General features: G+C 56.0%; 1 protein-coding gene across 1 annotated transcript in view; it reads right to left on the bottom strand.

The window, feature by feature from the left end:
* SCUBE1 (signal peptide, CUB domain and EGF like domain containing 1) overlaps positions 1 to 19,320 on the bottom strand; it is a 113,762-nt gene that overhangs the window by 72,170 nt on the left and 22,272 nt on the right. The window contains exon 3 of the mRNA XM_006917415.3: positions 1,546 to 1,680. Coding sequence (XP_006917477.1) covers positions 1,546 to 1,680 — 135 coding nt within the window. The remainder of the gene's footprint in view (positions 1 to 1,545; positions 1,681 to 19,320) is intronic.

Here is a 19,320-nt window from a genome sequence, read left to right as displayed (position 1 = left end):
TGCCGGCTTTCCCTTCCTGGGGGCCTGCCTTCACTTCCCCTGGAGGCCTGCTCGTGGGAAAGCCGTTCTTCAAAGGAACAGAGCACACACAGCCTGGCTGAAAAGGGGACTCAGGCCACCCTGGCCTCGGGCACTTTATGGTCTGCGCGGAGCAGTCGCCCTGTATACCCCCCTCCTGGATGAAAGCAGGACCCCCCCCCAACTCACTCTCTTCCTCATAAATCTGTTTCTTATAAAACTCGATTTGGGCTTGGGGCTGCCATCTGGGGCAGCTCGGCCCACAGCCCCCCACAGCTGGGAGGTCTGATAAGGTGCATGCCAAGCTGCCCGCGTGGGCTGCCGGGCAAGTGTGGACCATGAGGCTAGAGCAAGAGCCAAGGAACTGCGGGGCTTGGCCCTTATGTCCTTCTGGGGACACAGCAGTGCTGGGGATTATCGCGTTCCTCTTCTCTTTGAGGAAACTGCCTAAACAAACACTAAGAATTCTAAGGAGTCCAGTAAAGTCGTTCTGATTAATTATCCTGGGTTTTGGATTTTTTAAATGTTTTCTCTTTTCTTTCTCGGAACTGCTTTCAGATAAAAATCATGCCCGGGGCCTCTAAGTCTTGCCTTGTGGCCTGTCAGCTTCTGCGCACGTGGGCACTTTACACCCAAGATCTCGTTCAATCCTCCAAGGACTCTGCCTAGCCAACAGCATGTCCACATTTTGTGGATGAGGAAGCAGAGTTTCGGAGCCTTATAGGAGGCCCCGCCAGCCCTGCCAGGCCCCCAGCTCCTTCTCCTTGTCAAGGGCAGCAGTGAGGCGGGGGGCTTCAGGCTGTAGGGCTGTGGGCTGTGCTGTCCACCTTCCACGTCTATTCCCTGACCATACATAACAGCCGGGCCCCAGGAGCCTCTGCTCCCAGCCCACTCTGCCACAGCACACAACCTGCCTTGGAGACTCCGGACCGTAGGACCTTATGGTTTATCTCAGGTGAGATAGGCTGCTGCCTTCGCAAATGCTTCTGCTGGCCAGGAGTCTTCCCGGATCCCTTCGCCCCATCCCAGCTGGCCCACCAGCCCACCTGACCTCCAGGGGGCAGCAGGATCCTGACCACGAGGAGCCCCCTGGCTGGTGACCTGGGGAACATGCTTGCTCCCAGACTCAGAGACGGAGAAAGTGGCACTCAGCCTGGTCGGCCCTGAAGCCCCCCTTGGGGAAGGGGACCATAAAGAACGAGGCCTCACTCTTCTTGGCGACGGCCAGCCCCCAGCCCAGAAAGGAAAACAGCTTCTCTGGTCATATCTGCTCCTGCGTGGCCCCGCCTCGTCTCCAAATAAAAACACCAGAAACACCAACAGCACTGGCGAGCAGGCAGAGGGAAGGAGCTGGGAGGAGTCCCACGCAGAACCAGCACAAGAGCACAGAACAGCCATTCAGGTCAACACCAAAATTCCCTGCCGTGACCTCAAAGCCCCCAGAATCAAGACTTGGGGAAGGGGTTTCCAGGGGCCGCCTGTTTCCGCGGGGGTGGGGTGTGCCTGGTCGGCACAGGCAGTACTCACCGTTGGAGCGGTGGATGCAGGTGTGCTGGTTGTCGCTGAGGAAAAAGCCACCGTGGCACTGACACTCGTAGCTGCCCATGGCATTGACGCAGATCTGCTGGCAGCCGCCATTGTTGTCCTGACACTCATCCACATCTGCAAGAAGAGGGGAGAGGAGCAGTCACACCCGGAGCTGGACACACGGACGCAATCAGCTTCGCAGACCGCATGGAGGCGCTCCGCAGAGCCACTCGAGTGGGTGGTCACGATGCTGTCCCAGGGCTGGCTGGCCCCAACGTGCCCACGCAGCCGGCACTGTTCTCAGCATCTTACCTGTACTCACTCTTCCAATCCTCACAGAAGCCCTGTCAGTCAGATCTGGGCATTAACCCATTTAACAGATAAGGAAACTGAGGTACAGAGAGGCAAAGCCACCTGGCCAAGGTTCCACACAGGCAAAATTCAAACCTGTGGTCTGACTCCCACACCTGGGCTCTCACTGATGTTGCTGGACCCCCCCGTCCCCCGTCCCAGGAAGACTGTGTAACCCGCATCATCTACCGCCAACACATAGAGCATTGCCGACCAAATGCCCTCCTCAATCACACCCCAGATTTACAGCCAGCAGCACAGGACTTTGCAGCTAGGGAGAGGCTGGAGGACAGCGGCCTGCTGCCCACCCGCTAGGCTTTCTGCCCTGCAAATTGATTCGAGAAGCCCAGAGAGTGGGGAGGTTTTTAAAAGCCCCTGACCTCTCTGGCTGCAGAGACTGCCGAGGGAGGCGGGCTGCCGAGCGGTCTCTCCTGCTCCCCGGGGGAGACAGACCTCAGGCCGACACTTGTTTTTGACCGGAGGCTGCTGGCACAAAGGGTGCTATTGGCTGAAAAGAGTCTTTATGGAGTTCTGGTCTTGAACAGAACAGCATGTTTCAATTACCAAAGTCGTAACCCCCTACACTGTCAGTTTGTTTAATGAAAGAAGGGCTTCTTAAACCTTAATGTGCCATGTCTGTATTGTCATTTTAATAGGCAAATATACGAAACCACAGAGGCAACGTGAGCTACTGGCTGCTCCGAGCCAAGACCCCGACCCCCAACTCACTCACTCACTCACTCACTCTGGCATTGAGCCTTTTACATAGTTTTTTTTTTTTTTTCTTTTTTAACATAACCATCTTTTATTCCTTGAAGCAAAAGGACATAAAAAGGTAAAGACCAGGCGGAGTGACCCGCCCCGAACCAGCTAGGTCCCAGCTCCAGCACCGCCAGCCGGCTCCTGCTCAGGCTTAGGGAAAACGGACCACCTCACCACCCAAGAGGCCCCGCGCTACCTTTGAGGCCGACTGTGAGGCAGGTCATTATTCTCCAGCAAGCTCAAATGTCAGCCGCGTGGCAGCCAGGAGGGAAGCAGAGCTCTGAACTCTAAAAGCCACCAACAGTTACAGCTAACGGGGTAAAAGGTGGCTCTCACTGGGAGAGGAGGATGAGAGCAGGGTCCCAGGGGAGGCTGCAGAGGGTAGGGAGGGCTTGTCCTGAGTGCCTTTCTGGACCCCATGGAGTGTTACCGATGCCAGTGCTGCCTTTGCTGGGGGCACCTCCCTGCTGCACTTCAGGGGTGTCTGCCTCCAGGCGTCTGTCCCTCTCTGTGACCAGCTCCAAGCCAGGCACCATGTCCTGTCCATCCTGTCAATAACAACCCCAAGCTAATGTTCCTCGAGTGTTCGTTGTGTGTTCGGAATGGGGCTTCAAGAACACCAACTCGCTCGATCCTTGCAGCGACCCTGGGTGATAGGTTGTGTAACCCCCTACTCCATTATCCAGATGAGGACACTGCAGCACAGAGAGCAGAAGTAACTCGGGTAAAGTCACAGCTGCCCGGAGTGAAGGCAGGACTCAACCTGCTTTCCAGGTCCCGAGCGCATGCCTCTGGCCGCTGCTATGCTGAACGCCAGGTGCAGATGCGAAGCCAGAGCCAGCCTGCCGTGGGTAACACAAACACGTGCCAGTGCATCTGTGGGGAGCCCATCTCTGGCCTGATAAGACCCTGTAGAGGCATCGATGCCCACATGCCGGCACGCTCACAACAATGAGACTTGAATACAGGTAGCTCAGCTCAGACCCCTTCACGACTTCCGTCCTCTGCCCTGGACCTTGGGGCTTGATCATCCTGTTTCTGCTCTGAGCTGAGGACAGACCCGAGTCTCCTATATGTCCCCCACACTTAGCAGAGGGCCTGGCTGAGCGGGTGCTCAGGTGTTGGCAGGAGAAACGGGATGGCACATGTGTACTTGCCCACACCAGTGATGGGGAGCTCACACCAGTGAGGGGGAGCTCACACCAGAGATGGGGAGCTCACACCTGTGATAGGGAGCTCACACCAGTGAGGGGGAGCTCACTGCCACTGGAGCACGGCACTGCCCTGGTTCCTTTTGGGAACACAAAGGGGGCTCATTCAAGGCTCTCCCCAGCCTGCCCACTGTGTGCAGTGAGGGCCCTGACAAGCTTGTTTCCAATCCATGATGCATGACCCCTGACCCGAGTGGGGCTGTGGGTGGGAGAGTGCTCTGCCTCAGAACCCTGCTAAGCGCGAGGTCCTTCATCTTTATTTATGGCCACGGCTGAGCGTTCCCAGGAGGCAGTGAGAGGGAGGAGGTGCCCTGGGCTCTGGGGCAGACTCCAGGAGGCTCCTCTCGGGAAAGCCTTTCAACTGGCAACAAAGGGACTGAAGGACGTCACGTGGAGGCCCCCGGAGGCCCCACTCTGCAAGGGTCCTGTACAGGGCTTCGCATGGGCCGCCCGGACCAGCCAGCCAGGTTACCCTCTGGAGAGCCCCAGCCTGCAGCCTCTGTCCCTTAACCCACAAACATGTCTGTGCCACCAGGACTGGTGCAGCCCCTAACGTTTCTGGGCCGGTGCGGGGGGTGGCAGACGAGGGCGCTGAGAAGGGAGAGGAAGCTGAACTGTGTCTGGTTCCTGACTTGGGGACCCTCGACTGGTGGGGTTGGGAGACACCCTCAGAAACATGATTCCAGTGTGCCTGCGACAGAAGACAGATGGCCTTGGCTCTGTGCGGGCTGCTGCCCAGCCTGAGGCCCAGCTCCTGGTACACAGCGAGTACTTACTCAGCCACCGCTGAGGGAGGATGGAAGGTGGGACGGAGGGAGGGGGACGAGGGCACCAAGGAGGACAAAAAAGGGACCTTGCTCCGGCTCTGCTCTACCCTCACCCAGCCACCCAGGCCTGAGGACCGTCTTGTCTGTGAAGTCCCCTCATCCATTCCTCCCACACCCAAGCAGTCACCAAGGCTGTGACTTTTCCTCACCACCTTGCCCATCTGTCTCTCCTCCACTCTCCTGGCATAGCCCCGGCTTAGGCGGAGGCCCCTCTCCACAGGCACAGACTACAGGCCTCCCTCCCCCGGATCCCGCCTCCAGCCTCTCCCTCCCTATCCCAGGGGCTGCTGTGACGACTGTGGACAGAACAGGACACAGTGCCTTGGCACCAAAGATCAAGGCCAAATGGGGCCTCTGGGGTCAGGTACCCTCATCTCCCTCTGCTGCACCCTGCATGAGTACAGGTCTGGATGCTGGGGTGGGGGCGCACAGCCCGCAGCTGTGACTCCTGCCCACCTCTGCTTGGTATGCCCACCACTCACGGACACTGGGCGGCCCCGCCCCCACCAGCTGCTGGAGCGTCGTCTGGGATGGGCATAAGTGCCGTGCGGGAGAGGACCATTTCCCAGCAAGGAGGATTTCTGCTTCCGAAGGCCTCTGCAGGCAGGGCTGTGGTTCATCCATGGGTTTGCTTTTTGGCCCAAGGTGCTGGTGTTTGTTTTTATTAATGGCCATTGGTCCTACTTTGGACCAAGAACCAGGTTTGCAGTTATTTACAATAAGTAAAAATTACTTCTGGATCCAGCTTTGGTTGCTTTGTGTTTCCCACGGACATTTTACGATCTGAAACAGAGACTCTGTGTTCTGCCCGGACCCCACCCATGCTTTCCGGGCTGCCAAGAGCCTACTGTGTGTCCGGCCCTGTGCCCGGCTCTGGCATCCCAGCTCCTGCTGAGGGCCTGGGAGCAGAGGAAGAGGCGCCGGGCCTTCTCAGAACCCAGCTCAGCCTCCAACCCTGAGAGCTCCCTCCTGGTCCCTGAGGGCTGAGGCCCAGCCCTCCCCGGCTCCTTTTAGAAGGGGGGCTTAGGCAGAAAAGCCTCTTGGCTATCGAGCGGCTCTTGCAAAATTGCATTTGATGAGTTAAGTGTAAATAAATGAGAACCAGATGGATTAGATTTCGGGTAAAATGCACATGGGTCTTAGAGCTCTGGGGCCTGAGTTCTGCCGGATCCAGGACACTCCCTGAGCTGTCAGCAGCACTGGCACAGGCAGGCAGGGGTGTGACTGGGGTCTCCCAGGACCTGTCTACTTCCTGGTCTGGGCATCAGCTGGGCCTTCTCTGGGGCTCCCAACTCTCCAGCAGGTTGGCGCAGGGTCTCCCTCTGCAGCCCTGATCTGTCACCGAGCCCCTCGGGCTGGGCCCGAGTCCAAGATCGGGGCTGGGAGATAAGGCGCATGCGTGGTGGGCTGACCTTCCAGACTGGCAAACCTACTGCTCGCATCCAGACCTGAGGAGCCAGCCGGGAAAGGTCAGTGCTCTGATGAACCTGCTGGCGTTCAGGGTCTGGTCGCATCCCTCACCTGGGCCCCACCTTCAACCTCAGCTGCTGTCCTGTTGTCCCCCAGCGATGGCTGAGCAACACTGAGCATCTCTAAAGACCGGACGTTTGCTGCCCAGCTCTGACTGCTGACCACTGCTCCTTACGATAATCTGCATGAAGTCTCCCTGTAACCGCTATCTACCGGTCCTGGTTCTGGCCCCTCCAGTCGCACCAGCTGGGGTACAAGATTTGGCAAGTAACTTGCTGTGTGACCTTGGGCAAGTTGCTTAACCATTTTGGGCCTTGGTTTCTTTATAAAACAGTGATCATAGTACCTGAGGTTGTTTTGGGAATTAAAGAAAACGGAGGTGTAGCACTTAGCACAGCGCTGGCACACGCACACACACCGATGAAAGTTAGCGCAGAATGAACAAAGCTACTGCAGGCGCTTCAGGGAATCCCAGGTGTGAACTCCCAGGTGTGAACGCACTCTGGGGATGGTAAAGTCCCTTCCCGATTGGAGAAGTGACAACGAGCCACATCAGAAGGGAGTACTCAGACTGGCCTCGGCCTTCAGGTCTCCAAGCGCAGCAGCTTCAGCTCCTGGAACTGCTCCCTCTCCCGATGTCAGTTCTGCCCTGTCACCATGGGGCGGGGGTGAGGGTGGGGGACCAGCCTATCAGGTGCTTAATGCTGGCCCAGAACCAGATGCAGGGCCGTGCTTGGGGGCGCGGGACAAGGCCGCCCCTCTCCAGCTCTGCAGGTGCTGCCTCTTCTATTTCTCCAATCACGATTCTCGTGGAGACGTAACTCACATTACATAAAATTCGCCATCTTAAAGAGACTACTTCAGTGGTTTTTAGTATATTCACACAGTGGTGGGAACATCACCATGATCTAATTCTAGAACATTCCGATCACTTCACAAAGAAGCCCTGACCCATGACCAGTTGGTTAGTCTCAATTCTCCCCTCCCCGAGCCCCTGGCAACCACTAGTCGTCTCTCTACAGATGTGCCTATTTTGTACATTTCATATAAAATATGGAATCAAAGAGTCCGTGGCCTTTTGTGTGTGGCTTTGTTCACGTCGCACAGTTTTCACGGTTCATCCGTGCTGTAGTGCGTGTCTGTGCTTCATTCCCTTCTAAGCCTGAATACTCTGCTGTGTGGACAGACCCCTTAATCCGCTCATCAGCTGATGGACTTCTGAATTATGTGTACTCTTTAGCTATTACGACAAAAGCTGCTATGAATATTCATGAACGAGCTTTTGCATGAACATGTTTCAATTCCCTTGGGTACCCAGGGGTGGCACTGTGGGGTCATATGGTAATTCTATCTAACTTTCAGAGGAACTATTGAGCTGTCTCCATTGTGGCTATACACCATTTTGTACTTTCCCACAAGCAAAACATAAGGTTTCCAATATACGTCCTCGTCAACACTTGTCATTTTCTACTGTTTGTGTTTTCAAAAAGTTGTAACCATCCTAGAGGGTGGGAAGTGGTATCTCACGGTTTTGATTCACGTTTCCCTAACTATTAATGCTGAACATCTTTTCATATGCTTACTGTCCATTCACGTACTTTCTTTGGAGAAATGTCTATTCAAATCCTTTGCCCATTTTAAAAATGGGTTATCAGTCTTCTTACTGTTGAGATTTAAGAGTCCTTCAGATGTCCCAGATACTAGACCCTACCAGATAGAGTCTCATTCTTAGGGTCTCATTCTGTGGACCCTAAGTCCTTCAAAATAGCCTCAGGCAGCACTCTACTCTGCGAGCTTAGTGCACCTGTGGGGGCCAGGTTGGTGGGCTCTATTCCCGGGAGATGTCACCCTGTCTCATGGCTTCATCAGCCACCTGCATGCCAGTGCTGCCCAAACCTCTAGGCCTGCCTGTGCCATCTGCGCCAGGCTCAGACATCGCTGGCTGACCTGGCACCTGCACTTGGATATCCGACAGGCAGGACAAACCTAACGTGGTCCACACAGAACAAAGCAAAACCTGCTCCCACCCTCAGGCAGTGGCAGCGCAGCCCTCGGTCGCTTCAGCCAAAACACCTGGTAGCCATCCTTGAGACTTCCCTTTCCTACTCGCCTCGGCTAAGCCCTTAGCAGGCGCAGTCCCGTCAGCTCCACCTGCGAGTAAGCCCTGAGTAAGCCCTGAGTGTGATGACGTCTCACCCCCGCCCCTGGGATTGCTGGCCCAACCCCCTCCCCTCTGGCCTGGATGACTGCAGTGGTCACCTCTCTGGCCTCCCTGCTTCTCCCCTTGTCCTGCTGCCTCATGCAGCGACCTCTCCAAGTGTCAACCAGCTGTGCTAGTCCCCTGCTTGAAAGCCCCCAAAGGCTTCCTCGCGCTCACTTCGAATCCGACACAGCCTTCCCTGCCCACAAGGCCCAAGTGACCGTCTCTGCTGCACCTCGCACCAGCCTCCTCCTCGCCCATCTGACTGCAGCGCACTGCCGTCCCCGCCGTCCCCGCCGTCCTCTGACCACAGCTGTATCTTGTTCCCACCTTGGGGCCTGTGTACTTGTTCGTCCTCTGACCAGAATGTTCTTCTGAACTTGGCACGGACGATTCCTTCTCATTCAGACCTTGGCTCACAGTCACCTCCTCAGAGATGTCCTCCCTGACCACCAGCCCAAAGTAGCAGACCAATCACGCCATCGCATCGCCCTGCTACCTACATGGTGCTTCCATCTGCCTGGCAGCTCCCTGGTGGCATCTGCCTGGTATCTCCCCAGGGAATACAGAGTCCTCGAGAACAGGGACTGTGTCTGTCTTGAGTGTTGCTGTATCCCAGGGTTTTAAACAGTGCATGGGGCACATAACCCATGTTTGGGGACTGATTGAGAACTACACGACATGGCTAGGGAGGTAGCTCTGGGCCGGAGGCCCTGGCTTGTGGCCTGTCTGGTCAGGGATGAGCTGCGTGGCCCCAGAAAGGCTGCCCAGGGAAGCCCCGAAGCTCCAGGATGTGGTCGAGGAAGGCAGCTCTAGCGATGGCCGATGGTTCCCCACGCGGCAGAGGCCACTGGCCTGTCAGGGGTGGGGACACATGAGGCTGGTCGGAGAAGCGCTGGGCTTACTAACTTGCTGCCTCGGCCTTGCTGGGACTGAGCCCCATCGCAGGGTGAGTGCAGCCCCACCTATGGAGAGCCTGTGGGGTCAGCAGGGGGAGGGGCAGATGCCCTCGGATGCTGCCGCCCTGCGAGCTGTGATGCTCAAAGAACGAACAAAACCACACAGGGCTCTGGGTCAGTCAGTGAAGACAGAGTGTCCTCCTGCTCTGCTGGTGCCTTCGCCGGCACGAGGACCAAAGTCTCCAGCTAAGAAAAGCCACTTTAACTGGGCAGTGCTTCAGGGAGCGGTGGAGGGGTAGGGGTGTGCCGACAGTGGGGGGACCTCCTGAATGACACTTCGTTGACCTCTGTCTAGGCCACTCATGGCAAGACTAGCTCTTCCTTTAATCTCTCGAGTGTAGGCAGAAGAGGAGGCTGTAGGAAGGGCACCCGTGTCCCTGAGCCCCTGCTGTGCCAGACGCCCTCACCGCCCTGTCTTCTGAGCCTCGGTCTGGGGCAGGAGCAGGGTTATAACCAGGAGCTCTGAGCAGTGAGTGGCCTGCCCTCGGTCACCAGTGTGTGAGTGACAGAGCCAGGATGGAAACTGGACGCTTTCATCCCCCACCCTTGGGCCTCTGACAGCACAGCTGTGAGTGTGATCCTGCTTAGGCATCTGTGGGAGGCACTGGAGTTTTAAAAAATTTCTTTTGATGGGGATAAGAATGGAGGACTGGAAAGAGGGAAGGGAGGAAAACCAAACAAACAAATCATGGGAGCAAGGCGAGAAGCTCTAAGAAAAGAAAGGGGAAACGCTCTGACAGGATTCTTAATGGCCTTCCCCAGAAACGAAACAGGCCCAGCTGGATGTGATTTCCGCCGCGGGCCTGTGGGCGGGGCGGCCAGGGCAACCCGCCGCCCTGGGGAACACTCCGCTGAGCCGAGGAGGGTCCAGGAGCCCCCATGCCACCCTGGCGGCACGCGTCCTTTGGCCAGTCCACAGCGCCTGTCCGGCCAGGTCAAATGACTCACCCCTAGCACTCACCCCGCAGGCTGGGGAATTCTGACCCTTTGGGCATCGATTCTTCCTAATTAAAATTCAGCATTTTCTTCCACCTTCCAAACTGTTGAGTGTAAACACCAGGTCTTTCCACGTGTCAGGCTACTGTGGGTGCTTCACAGTGACCCATTCTCTCCTTCCTTCCCACCAGCACCCTCCACATGCACACCAGTCCCCATGTGGGCCTTCTCCGTGGGAGTGGGGGTCCCCGGTAAAGCCAGGCCTGTGGCCTGCTGCTCCTGTCCTGCAGTGGCTTCTTAACAGGCTGGCTGTGAGCTGGCTTGTCCCTTCCCCACTCAGCAGTCCTTTGTTAACCGGCCCTGGGTGGGTCATGAGGCCACAACAGGACCAAAAAATGATTTTGTGCCGAGAGTCGACACATTAAGAAAGTGGCAGATGGAGGGGCCGTAAGCGGGCAGAGGTGGAGGGCTGAGCACGAGCACCAGGGGACTTTATGGAAAAGGGACACTGAGCTTGGCTGGACCACTGGGAAGACCACCATGCACCCCCTCCATGGCCAACCCACCCTTTCCAGCCCAAGTTTGCAGCCGCCTCTTTTCCATGGCATTCCTCCCCTCAAGAACCTAGCATGGCCCCCCCCATCACTTGTCCAATACAACTGTTTTATTATTTAAAAATTAGAATTTATGAGGAATTTTGAAAAAGTAAAAGAAAAAGACCCCACAGCTCAGTGACCCTACACTCTATGCACAGTGGCGACCAGGAGCGTCTGTTTCGCTTCCGCGGCTTTTTAGTGCTGATTTTCTCCTCGTGTACCGAGTCACTCTGTACCTGGCCTTTCTACCCCTCCTCGCTGAAAGCTGAGTGGGTGCATTTTCCGAGCTGGGACTCAGTCCCGACTGCCCTCCTTGCCCGCTGTTTGCGCACTGGCAGGTGGCCCTGCCCTATGCCCCCTGCGCTGTCTCCGCCCCGCTAACAATCTCATCCGGAAGGGACTCGGGACAGCCGCGGCCCTGTCCATTTCAGGAATTATTCCCTTCAGATGGACTCCTAGGTCAAAGACCGCAAGCTTTTCACTTCTCTTCACTCCCCGCTGGACCCCTCTGGATCTGCTGACGCCCCTCTAGTGTGTACTTGCATGAGCAATCGCCTCTTCCGAAATCATCTAGTGCCCACGTCTTCCTCCGGAGAATGTCCATGAGTAGCCACATGCATTTGTCCATTTCCTGCACTAGTGCAGGGAATAAGCAGTGAACATGAGGTCAAGGCCTGCCCTGAGGAGCTGCCTGTCCAGGGGAGAGAGAGGCAGTGAACCCCATATAGATCACTACCGACTGGGGTGAGCAGTCTGCAGGAAAAGAAGAGTGAGTGGGCTATGTGACAGGGATTGGGGAGGCCAAACTGAGAGGCAGGGGGACCTCTCTCTAAGCCACACAAGGACCAGTCCTTGGTGGTGGGGTGGGGTGTGTGTGTATGTGCATGTGTGTGTGTGTGGGTGGGGAGGTTGGAACAGCAGGTGGGGACCTGGTGGCTGTAGCAGGAAGGTCTGGGAGCCAGGCTTAAGTCTGCAATGTGTCCGGTATGCAGACAGAGGTGATCCCCCGACGCTGCTGCATTTGTAGGTTAAACTCTCCAGGCTCTGCTGACAGAGAGCACTGGCTACTCCTGAGCCCACTCTCCTACCTGGCTGAACCTTTCCCACCTCTAGGCTCTGCACATACCATTCCCTCCTCCCCTCACTCCATATCCACCTCTACCTGGTGCCTTCCTACTCAGAGCAAGTAGCCCCCTGCCCCTGATACTCGTAGTATTAATTACACCAAAGATGCCATGTTGGGAGTATTTCTGCACATAGCTCCGAGCTCCCTAAGGGTAGGAGTCACGTCGAAATAATCTCAGGACCCCTTGACCTAGCAGATACAGGCACTCGGGGCATTGACTGACCCAGAGGTTACAAATCATTTCTCAGAGGCATTTCTGCTTTCCAGCCAGACAGGGCAGCAGCTCTCAGCGCCCACGGGCTGCCGGGCCCCCCACATCCTGGGCTTTGGTTCCAGACCCACATCTCTGCTGCATGATTATGTGTCAACAGCATACAAACACCAATGCCTGATCATAACCATAAAAAGTCAGGTCTACACACAGATACTGGGCACAGACATCAGGACATGAAAACTGTTGACCTGCTGGGGTGGCAAGCTAATGAGGGAGTTATTTTCTGTCTTTTCTATTGATTTCTCTGAGTTTCTGAATAATTAGCACATGTGTGGGAGATGGATAAGTAAACAGACATTATCAGCTCTGTGAGATGAGCACTGACTCTGGTCGGTCCAAGTGCAGGGAGGGGGAGTGAGTCGTCGTGCCCAGGGGGGCCAAGGAAGAGGAGCAGAAGGACGGACTGTTGCACTGGGGACAGGCAAGGGGAGACAGATGGTTCTCCAGGCAGAGCGAAGCACAGAGGGCATAAGATGCCTGGGGACAGGCTTACTATTCAGACGGAGAGAAGGCGAGGCTGGAGTGGCAGGCAGAGCCAGGTCACAGGGGGCCAGCTGCCCACTGAGGAGGCGAGATTCCCTAGTAGCAACAGAGGCCCCAGGAGGATCCCACCCAGAGGGGCTTGTCCCAAATGACTCCACTGGCATCTGACCCTTGACAGCCAGCGATGAACCAGGGAGGGCAAGTCGGCCTGTGGGATACTAACCCACAATTAAAGTAGCATCTGGGAGGTTGCTAAAGACCCCAGACCAAGCAGCTGGGTGGCTGCCATGGCTACCCACTTCCCACAAACAAGGCATACCAGCTGGGCGCAAGACATCGCTGCCAGCCAGTTTATTTCCAGCTGCATGTGGCTGGGACAAGGTGGGTGACAGGGAGGGGTGCTGGGGCAGGCAATGAACAGGGCTGGCTAATGGCCACTATAAACGCTGGGGTTGAGCCTGCTGGTCCTGGGGAGGGGGGGCCACTGCAGTATCCGTCCAGATGAAGCCAGGCCCAGCCAGTGTCCAGGGTGACCCCAAACGCCATCCAGAGCCCAGGCTCTGGATCCAAAATAAGCAAGACTGTTGGCAGAGGGAGTGCTGTACTGGAGACTCTGGGAGACCTTATTTGTTGACAATGCCCCTTTTTAGGCACATGGCTCGGTTCTGGCTTGGGGTATATGTTCTGACGGTAGAGTATTTTTAAGGAGCCTTCACAAGACACTTAGTTTTTGTTTATCTCTCAGAGTTCTGACCAAACCCTTGGCACACGAACTGCAAACAAGAAGGATGAAGGAAAGTGTCTGCGGGCCTGGACCGCCCTTTGCAATTGGGTGTTTCTCTTTGCTGTTTATGGACATGGCATTCTCTGCCCAGGGACAGGGCAGGACCTCTTCCACAGCCACTAAATCGAGACCCATTCGAAGACAGGGCTGACACCAGAGGGGGCGACAGCAGATTTCAGTCCAGTCCTACCAATGGGAAGGAAGGCCACTGGCTGAGTGTAAGAGCAAAGGGAGAGTGGACAGGAGGAAGGCCGAGACACCTCGGTGCCACACGGGCCACCTCCCTGCACTCTGGGAGCCCCTCCCGGGAACCTTACTGCACCTCCTTTCTTGATAAGACAAGGGGGAGAAGAGAGCGGGCCCCAAAGCACTGCTAGGAAGAGAGCTGGGAACCAAGGCTCGGTGTGTCTGACTCCCGAGTCCCCGCTCTCCCCTCATCTGGAGCAGATGGGATGGAGCTGGGCGTGGAAAGGAAGACGGGGAATCCTGAGCCTCCGCCAGCCCGGGGGTGCAGTCACACAGGCTGCTGGGGGGCCTTGCAGCTCTGAGAGCGCTCATTGCGGCCACGCGCGCCTCTGGATGGCTGGAATGGGATCTTCTGCCCCTTGCCCTGGCCACCTGCTCGTCCCTCCAGCACACAAACGAGCAGGCGCTTGGCCTGGGGACAGAGAGCTGTCACTCCAGAGCTCAGCCTTCTGGGAGCTCCTGAGGTGTGGAGCTCAGACGGCCAGACTATCCCCAGACAGCCAGTGACAAGCCTGGGAGCTCAGTGCTGAGTCAGAAGCCCTGGGGCTGTGGGCACCCAGGGGGAAGGGTGTGCACCTCAGGAAAACTTTCGGGAGGGGCTGATGCCTGAGCGGAGTCTGGAGGGACGAGGAGGGTCAGCCACACCAAGTGTCGACGAAGAGCACCGGAAAGGGCAACTTGGGCGGAAGGAACAGCAGGTGCGAGGACACTCCGGAGCAGGAAAGGGTGGGGCGTTCAGGGAAATGGAAGGTGTTCAGCACGCTGGGGATTACAGTTCTGAGAAATAAGGAGCGAAGCAGACAGGGACCGCACCTGGCCGGGACTAGGAGGACACTGCAAAGAGCCTGGCCACTGCTGCCGAGGATGTGCCATGCTGCCAAGTCATCGAATCACAAGATGCTAGAGGGGAAGGGCTCCAACACAGCAGCCAGGCCAGGGGGGTCCAAACAGTGCTCCTGGCACCCCAGGGACCCTGCAGGGGTGGGGCGGGCTCCACGGCGAGCAGGGCTCTCATCCCTGCCAGCTTTTCAGCCAGAGCAGCGGGACCACTGCATAATTCTGCTGGAAACAAAGGGTTCTGCTGCTATAAACAAAGCCCCATGAGATGTGAAAACCACTGGTCGAATCCCATCCCTTTATTTCACATATGATGGGGAAACTGAGGTGCAGAGCAGCAGGGAGTTTCCTGTGGTCCCCAGGAAGTCCTGACCCTTGGCCCACTGCCCGTTCATCCCAGCACCCATCTGGTCCCTGCTGTAAGAAGCACCTGTAAGAAGCTCCCTGATGCCGTGCCTGCCCCCGCCCCGCCCCCAACCTTTAGCTGCCATGGGCATGGAGCTGTAGAAGGCTACTTCACCCCCAAGACACACCTGGGTCTCCATCAATCCATCTCCCTATACCGTCCTCCAGGAGCTCCCTGGTTCTGCCAGATTTGAGGAGAGAAGGAAGCCTGTTTATAAAGATGAACACAGTATCTAATGTGTTTCTTTTTCTCAGGCCAAAGAATTTCCATCAGATTAAGTTGTGAAAAGTGGGGAGGAGAAGTGGACCTAAATTCAACTTGTCCTTTGACGACAAATGCCTCCAATCAATGTGTTTAGGTCACCTGAATGTGGGCCAAGAATGGGGAGAGGTGGTGGAAGTGGGGGGAAGGAGGCATAAATAAAAAGAACAGGAAGAAACCTCTCGAGTTTACCTTAAAAAATATTGGTGTTTATGAAGTAACTATACGACTGTCCAAAGCTGTTTAGTTTAACATTAAAATGGTCAGCATTTTTTTCCCCCAGCAAGAAACGCATTTGAGCTGTTGAAGTATAAAGACAAATAAACAGAGGCAGCTCGAGCCTTCATCAGGGGTTCAAGGGAGCAACACATTGTCTCCAGCTGTCCTCCAGGATGAGAGGGACGCCTTCAAAAGGGTGGAGGCGGCGGGACCTTTCATCCTGCCAGGGACCAGCCCAGCCCGGCACAGGGGGAGCTGTGACTGCTGCGTCAGGGAACATCTGAGCGTCAGTGGGGACTTCCTCCTGGGCCCTGTTGGAGTCCCCCAAGTCCCTCCCTTCTCTTCCCCTTCTGCCTTACGGCCTCCAGTGTCACCTGCCATTCACCTCTTCCTCTGATCCTAACAGACAAGGATCATGCCCATTTTGTAGAGATCAAAACAGACCGAGGAAGAAGTGATGTGTGTCCAAGGTCACAAAATGAGCATGTGGCAGAGCTGGAACTGGAAGCCCTGATGCCAGGCGACTCCATGTCAGTGAACGAGCACAAGAACCAATGCAGGAGGACAGGTGAGCTCTCCAACCCGGGAGGGTGGTAAGCAGTGGCTCATGGCAGGACCACCATGTGGGACTTGAGGGGCAGTCCCCAGCCAGAGGGCTTTGCACACAGCCCAGAGCCCGGGTTTGTCCCTTGCTTCTTTGCCAGCTCAGAAAATACATGTATTTTCTTTTAAAGGTATTCTAACTTTGCACACGAGGAATATGCAATAATTACCCAATTCACATTGATTGAGTCTTTGTCACAAGCCAGGCACTGCAGTATGTGCTTTTCAAAGCTCATCTCACTTGGTCTCTGCATCACTCCTGTCAAATAAGCACTGCTATTAACCCTACCCGACAGGTGGGGATACTGAGGCCCAGAGAAGTCACTTACTCCAGGCCACACAGTAAGGCAGTGAGAGATGCAGGATTCAAAGCTGGCCAGCTGAGTCCCTACTCTCCTTCAGGGCTGGGAATGGCATCCATCTCCTGATCTCGGGCTCCCAGCCCAGGACGTGGCACGGGGCAGGTGCTCATGAAATCCTTAGGAAAGGAATGGATGCTAGGATCTCTGGCTTTCACCGCCACCTAGAAGCTCTCACACCCACCCCCACCCCGACCTGACTGCTCCGCCTGGATGGCTGCCAATCGTCTCAAATGGAACTTGGCCAAACCAGCTCCTGAGAGTGCCGCCTCCCCACGCCATAATTTGTCCTCCGCCAGTACTCCCCACCTCGGCCGTAAAAGCAGAGCCATGTGCAAAGTGCAGGCAACGCGCTGGTGGTCAGGCTCCATTCCTCTCTCCCCCTTACCTCTTGCTCATCTACTCCAGCAGCAATGCCCGTTGGCTCTGTTTTCAAAATAGATTCTGAATTCAACCACTTCTCACACCTCCGCCACTGCTACTCTGGACGGAGCCACCAGCATCTCGGACCAAGGACACCACAGACGTTTCTCTCTTTCACCCCCGGCAGCACATTCTCTACCCAGCAGCCAAAAAAGCAAATCCCTTTCAATGAAAACGTCAATCAGATTACGTCAATCGCTGGTTAAAATGTCCATGGCTTCTCAGTTAACGCTGAGTAAAATCCCAACTCCCTTCTAGGGCCTACAGGGCCCTGAGTGACCCAGCCCCGCCTACTTCCTGACCTCATCTCCAGTCCCTGCCCTCGCTCCTGATGCTCCGGGCACACTGACCTGCTGCGAACTCAACTAGCTTGTCCCCATCTTGGGACTCTGCGCGTGTCCTCCCCCTTCTGCCTGGAGGGAGGAGCGTCCCTAGATTTTCAAAGGGTGGCTTCCTCCTCCTCCTCACTGAGGCCCCTTCGCCACGTCCCCACCTGCCCTTGAATGTGGCAAACCTTTGTAGCGACCTTGACCGGTGGAGGTTGCTGCGAACCTTCTGTGCACTTGCGTCTTCTTCTCGTGGGACCCAGTTGCCACGCCGTGAGGAAGCCCACCCCAGACCACGTGAAAAGACCACAGGAGAGGCTGCCCACAAGTGTTCTGGCCGACAACCAACATCGACCCCTAGACATCAGCAAAGAGAGCTCCAGATCATTCCAGCCCCTGTCATCGAGACATCCCACGCCTTCACGTCCTCCCAGCTGAGGCCCCAGACACCGTGGAGCAGAGACGAGCCATCCCTGCTGAGCCCTGTACGAATTCCCAATCCACAGAACCCGCGAGCAGGATAAAGCGGTGTTTTATGCAACCAAGTGCGGGTGGCTTTCTGCGCAGCCGCAGGATTAGAGCCCCCAGCCGCTGTCGCCCTCTCCCACCGCGTTCCAGCACGTTATTTCGTTTTACTATTTTTCACTGGAGTTGACCTGACTGAACTTACTGTACTGAGTCACATGTGTACTCGTTTATCGTCTTCCCCCTCATGACGTCAGCTCATAAGTGTGGGGACGTCGTTGCTCACCACTCACTGTATCTTCAGCATGTAAAATGGCAGGTGCCAGAACAATTGTTTGCAATACACAAACGGATGGATACTAGGTGGATGGCGTGTGTCATTGCTGATATAGCTGTTTCTGCCTGTCATTAGAGTTGTGAATATCCGTCTTTCTCACAAACCTGGGAGTCCTGTAACAGATGCCCCATATAACTCACCCCATCTCTGCCATATGCCCAGCATGGAGGTTTGCTGAGCTTGAGGGCCCAGGTTACAAGGCGCTTTTACAAATCCATTTATTCATTCATTCTACAAATATTTATTATATGCCTACGACATACTAGACACAGCACTAAGTCCCAAGGAGGAAGACGGAAATAAATAAAACGACTTCTGCTCTCAAGGGAAGAAGAGAGGACCCAGCAGAAAACCACAGTGGATGTGTGCACAACACGGCCCCAGAAGACTTTGGAGCAAAGGGAGATGTGGGCTGGGTCTCAAATGATGAATGAGCAGGACCGAACAGGGTCCATGATGGGGGGTGGGAGGTGGGGCGTCACGAGGGGACAGCTGTGAACAGCAGGGATGTGGAGAAGGACTGGCTGGGTTTAAGGAACGCTGGGCCAGAGAGCACCCTTGTGAGAGGTGAGGGGAGGAGGCTGGTAGGGCCCTGGCCTGAGGGGCCTTATGAGCTAACGGGCAATGAACTGGGGGCGGGTATTGTGAGTGGAAGGAGGCATGAGGCAGAGTTCTGGAAGAACAGGGCTCTGTGTGGTCACTGGGGGTAAGACAGTGTCTCGAAGCAAGCTCAAGGGTGACACAGACTCAGACAGGGTGGCAAGCTCCTGCCTTGGCCTGGGGAGGCAGTATGAGCCGTGGGAAGGAGGTGCCTGCCCTTGGTGTGAACTCACTGGAGTGAGGGGGGGCCCTCCTACCCCTGGCTCAGCAGATCCTGGGATTCCTGGATGCCCTCAGGGACTTCCAAGCTTGCAGGGCATGAGTATCTAACACCCCGTGGAAGGAAGTCCCTTCCTGAACCCAGCCAGCCTCCCGGAGCTGGCGCTGTTCTGGGCACTGTGGAAGAGGGGTGGGCACTGGCTTATGGGCTTGATCTGGCAAATGCGCAGACTCGGGCTCTGTTCTCAGCTCTACCACTGCTGGCTGTGTGATCTTATATAGGTCCCTTTCCCTCTCTGAGCCTCGGTTTCCTCATTTGTAGGAAGGGGCTACTAGTGGCTTCTGTCCGTGGATGCTGTGAGGACCGAATGAGAGAACACGAACACAACGTCCTGGTGACTCTGGGCACACAGCAGATTCAACCAAAGTTCCCTCGTCTCCCCTAAGCGGACTGTCTACCAAGCACAAGGCCAGGCACAGAGCGAGTGCCGAATA

This window comes from Pteropus alecto, unplaced genomic scaffold, assembly GCF_000325575.1.
Source record: "Pteropus alecto unplaced genomic scaffold, ASM32557v1 scaffold157, whole genome shotgun sequence".
NCBI lineage: Eukaryota > Metazoa > Chordata > Mammalia > Chiroptera > Pteropodidae > Pteropus > Pteropus alecto.
Note: the sequence above shows the minus strand (reverse complement) of the source record. Positions and strands in the feature narration are given on the sequence as shown.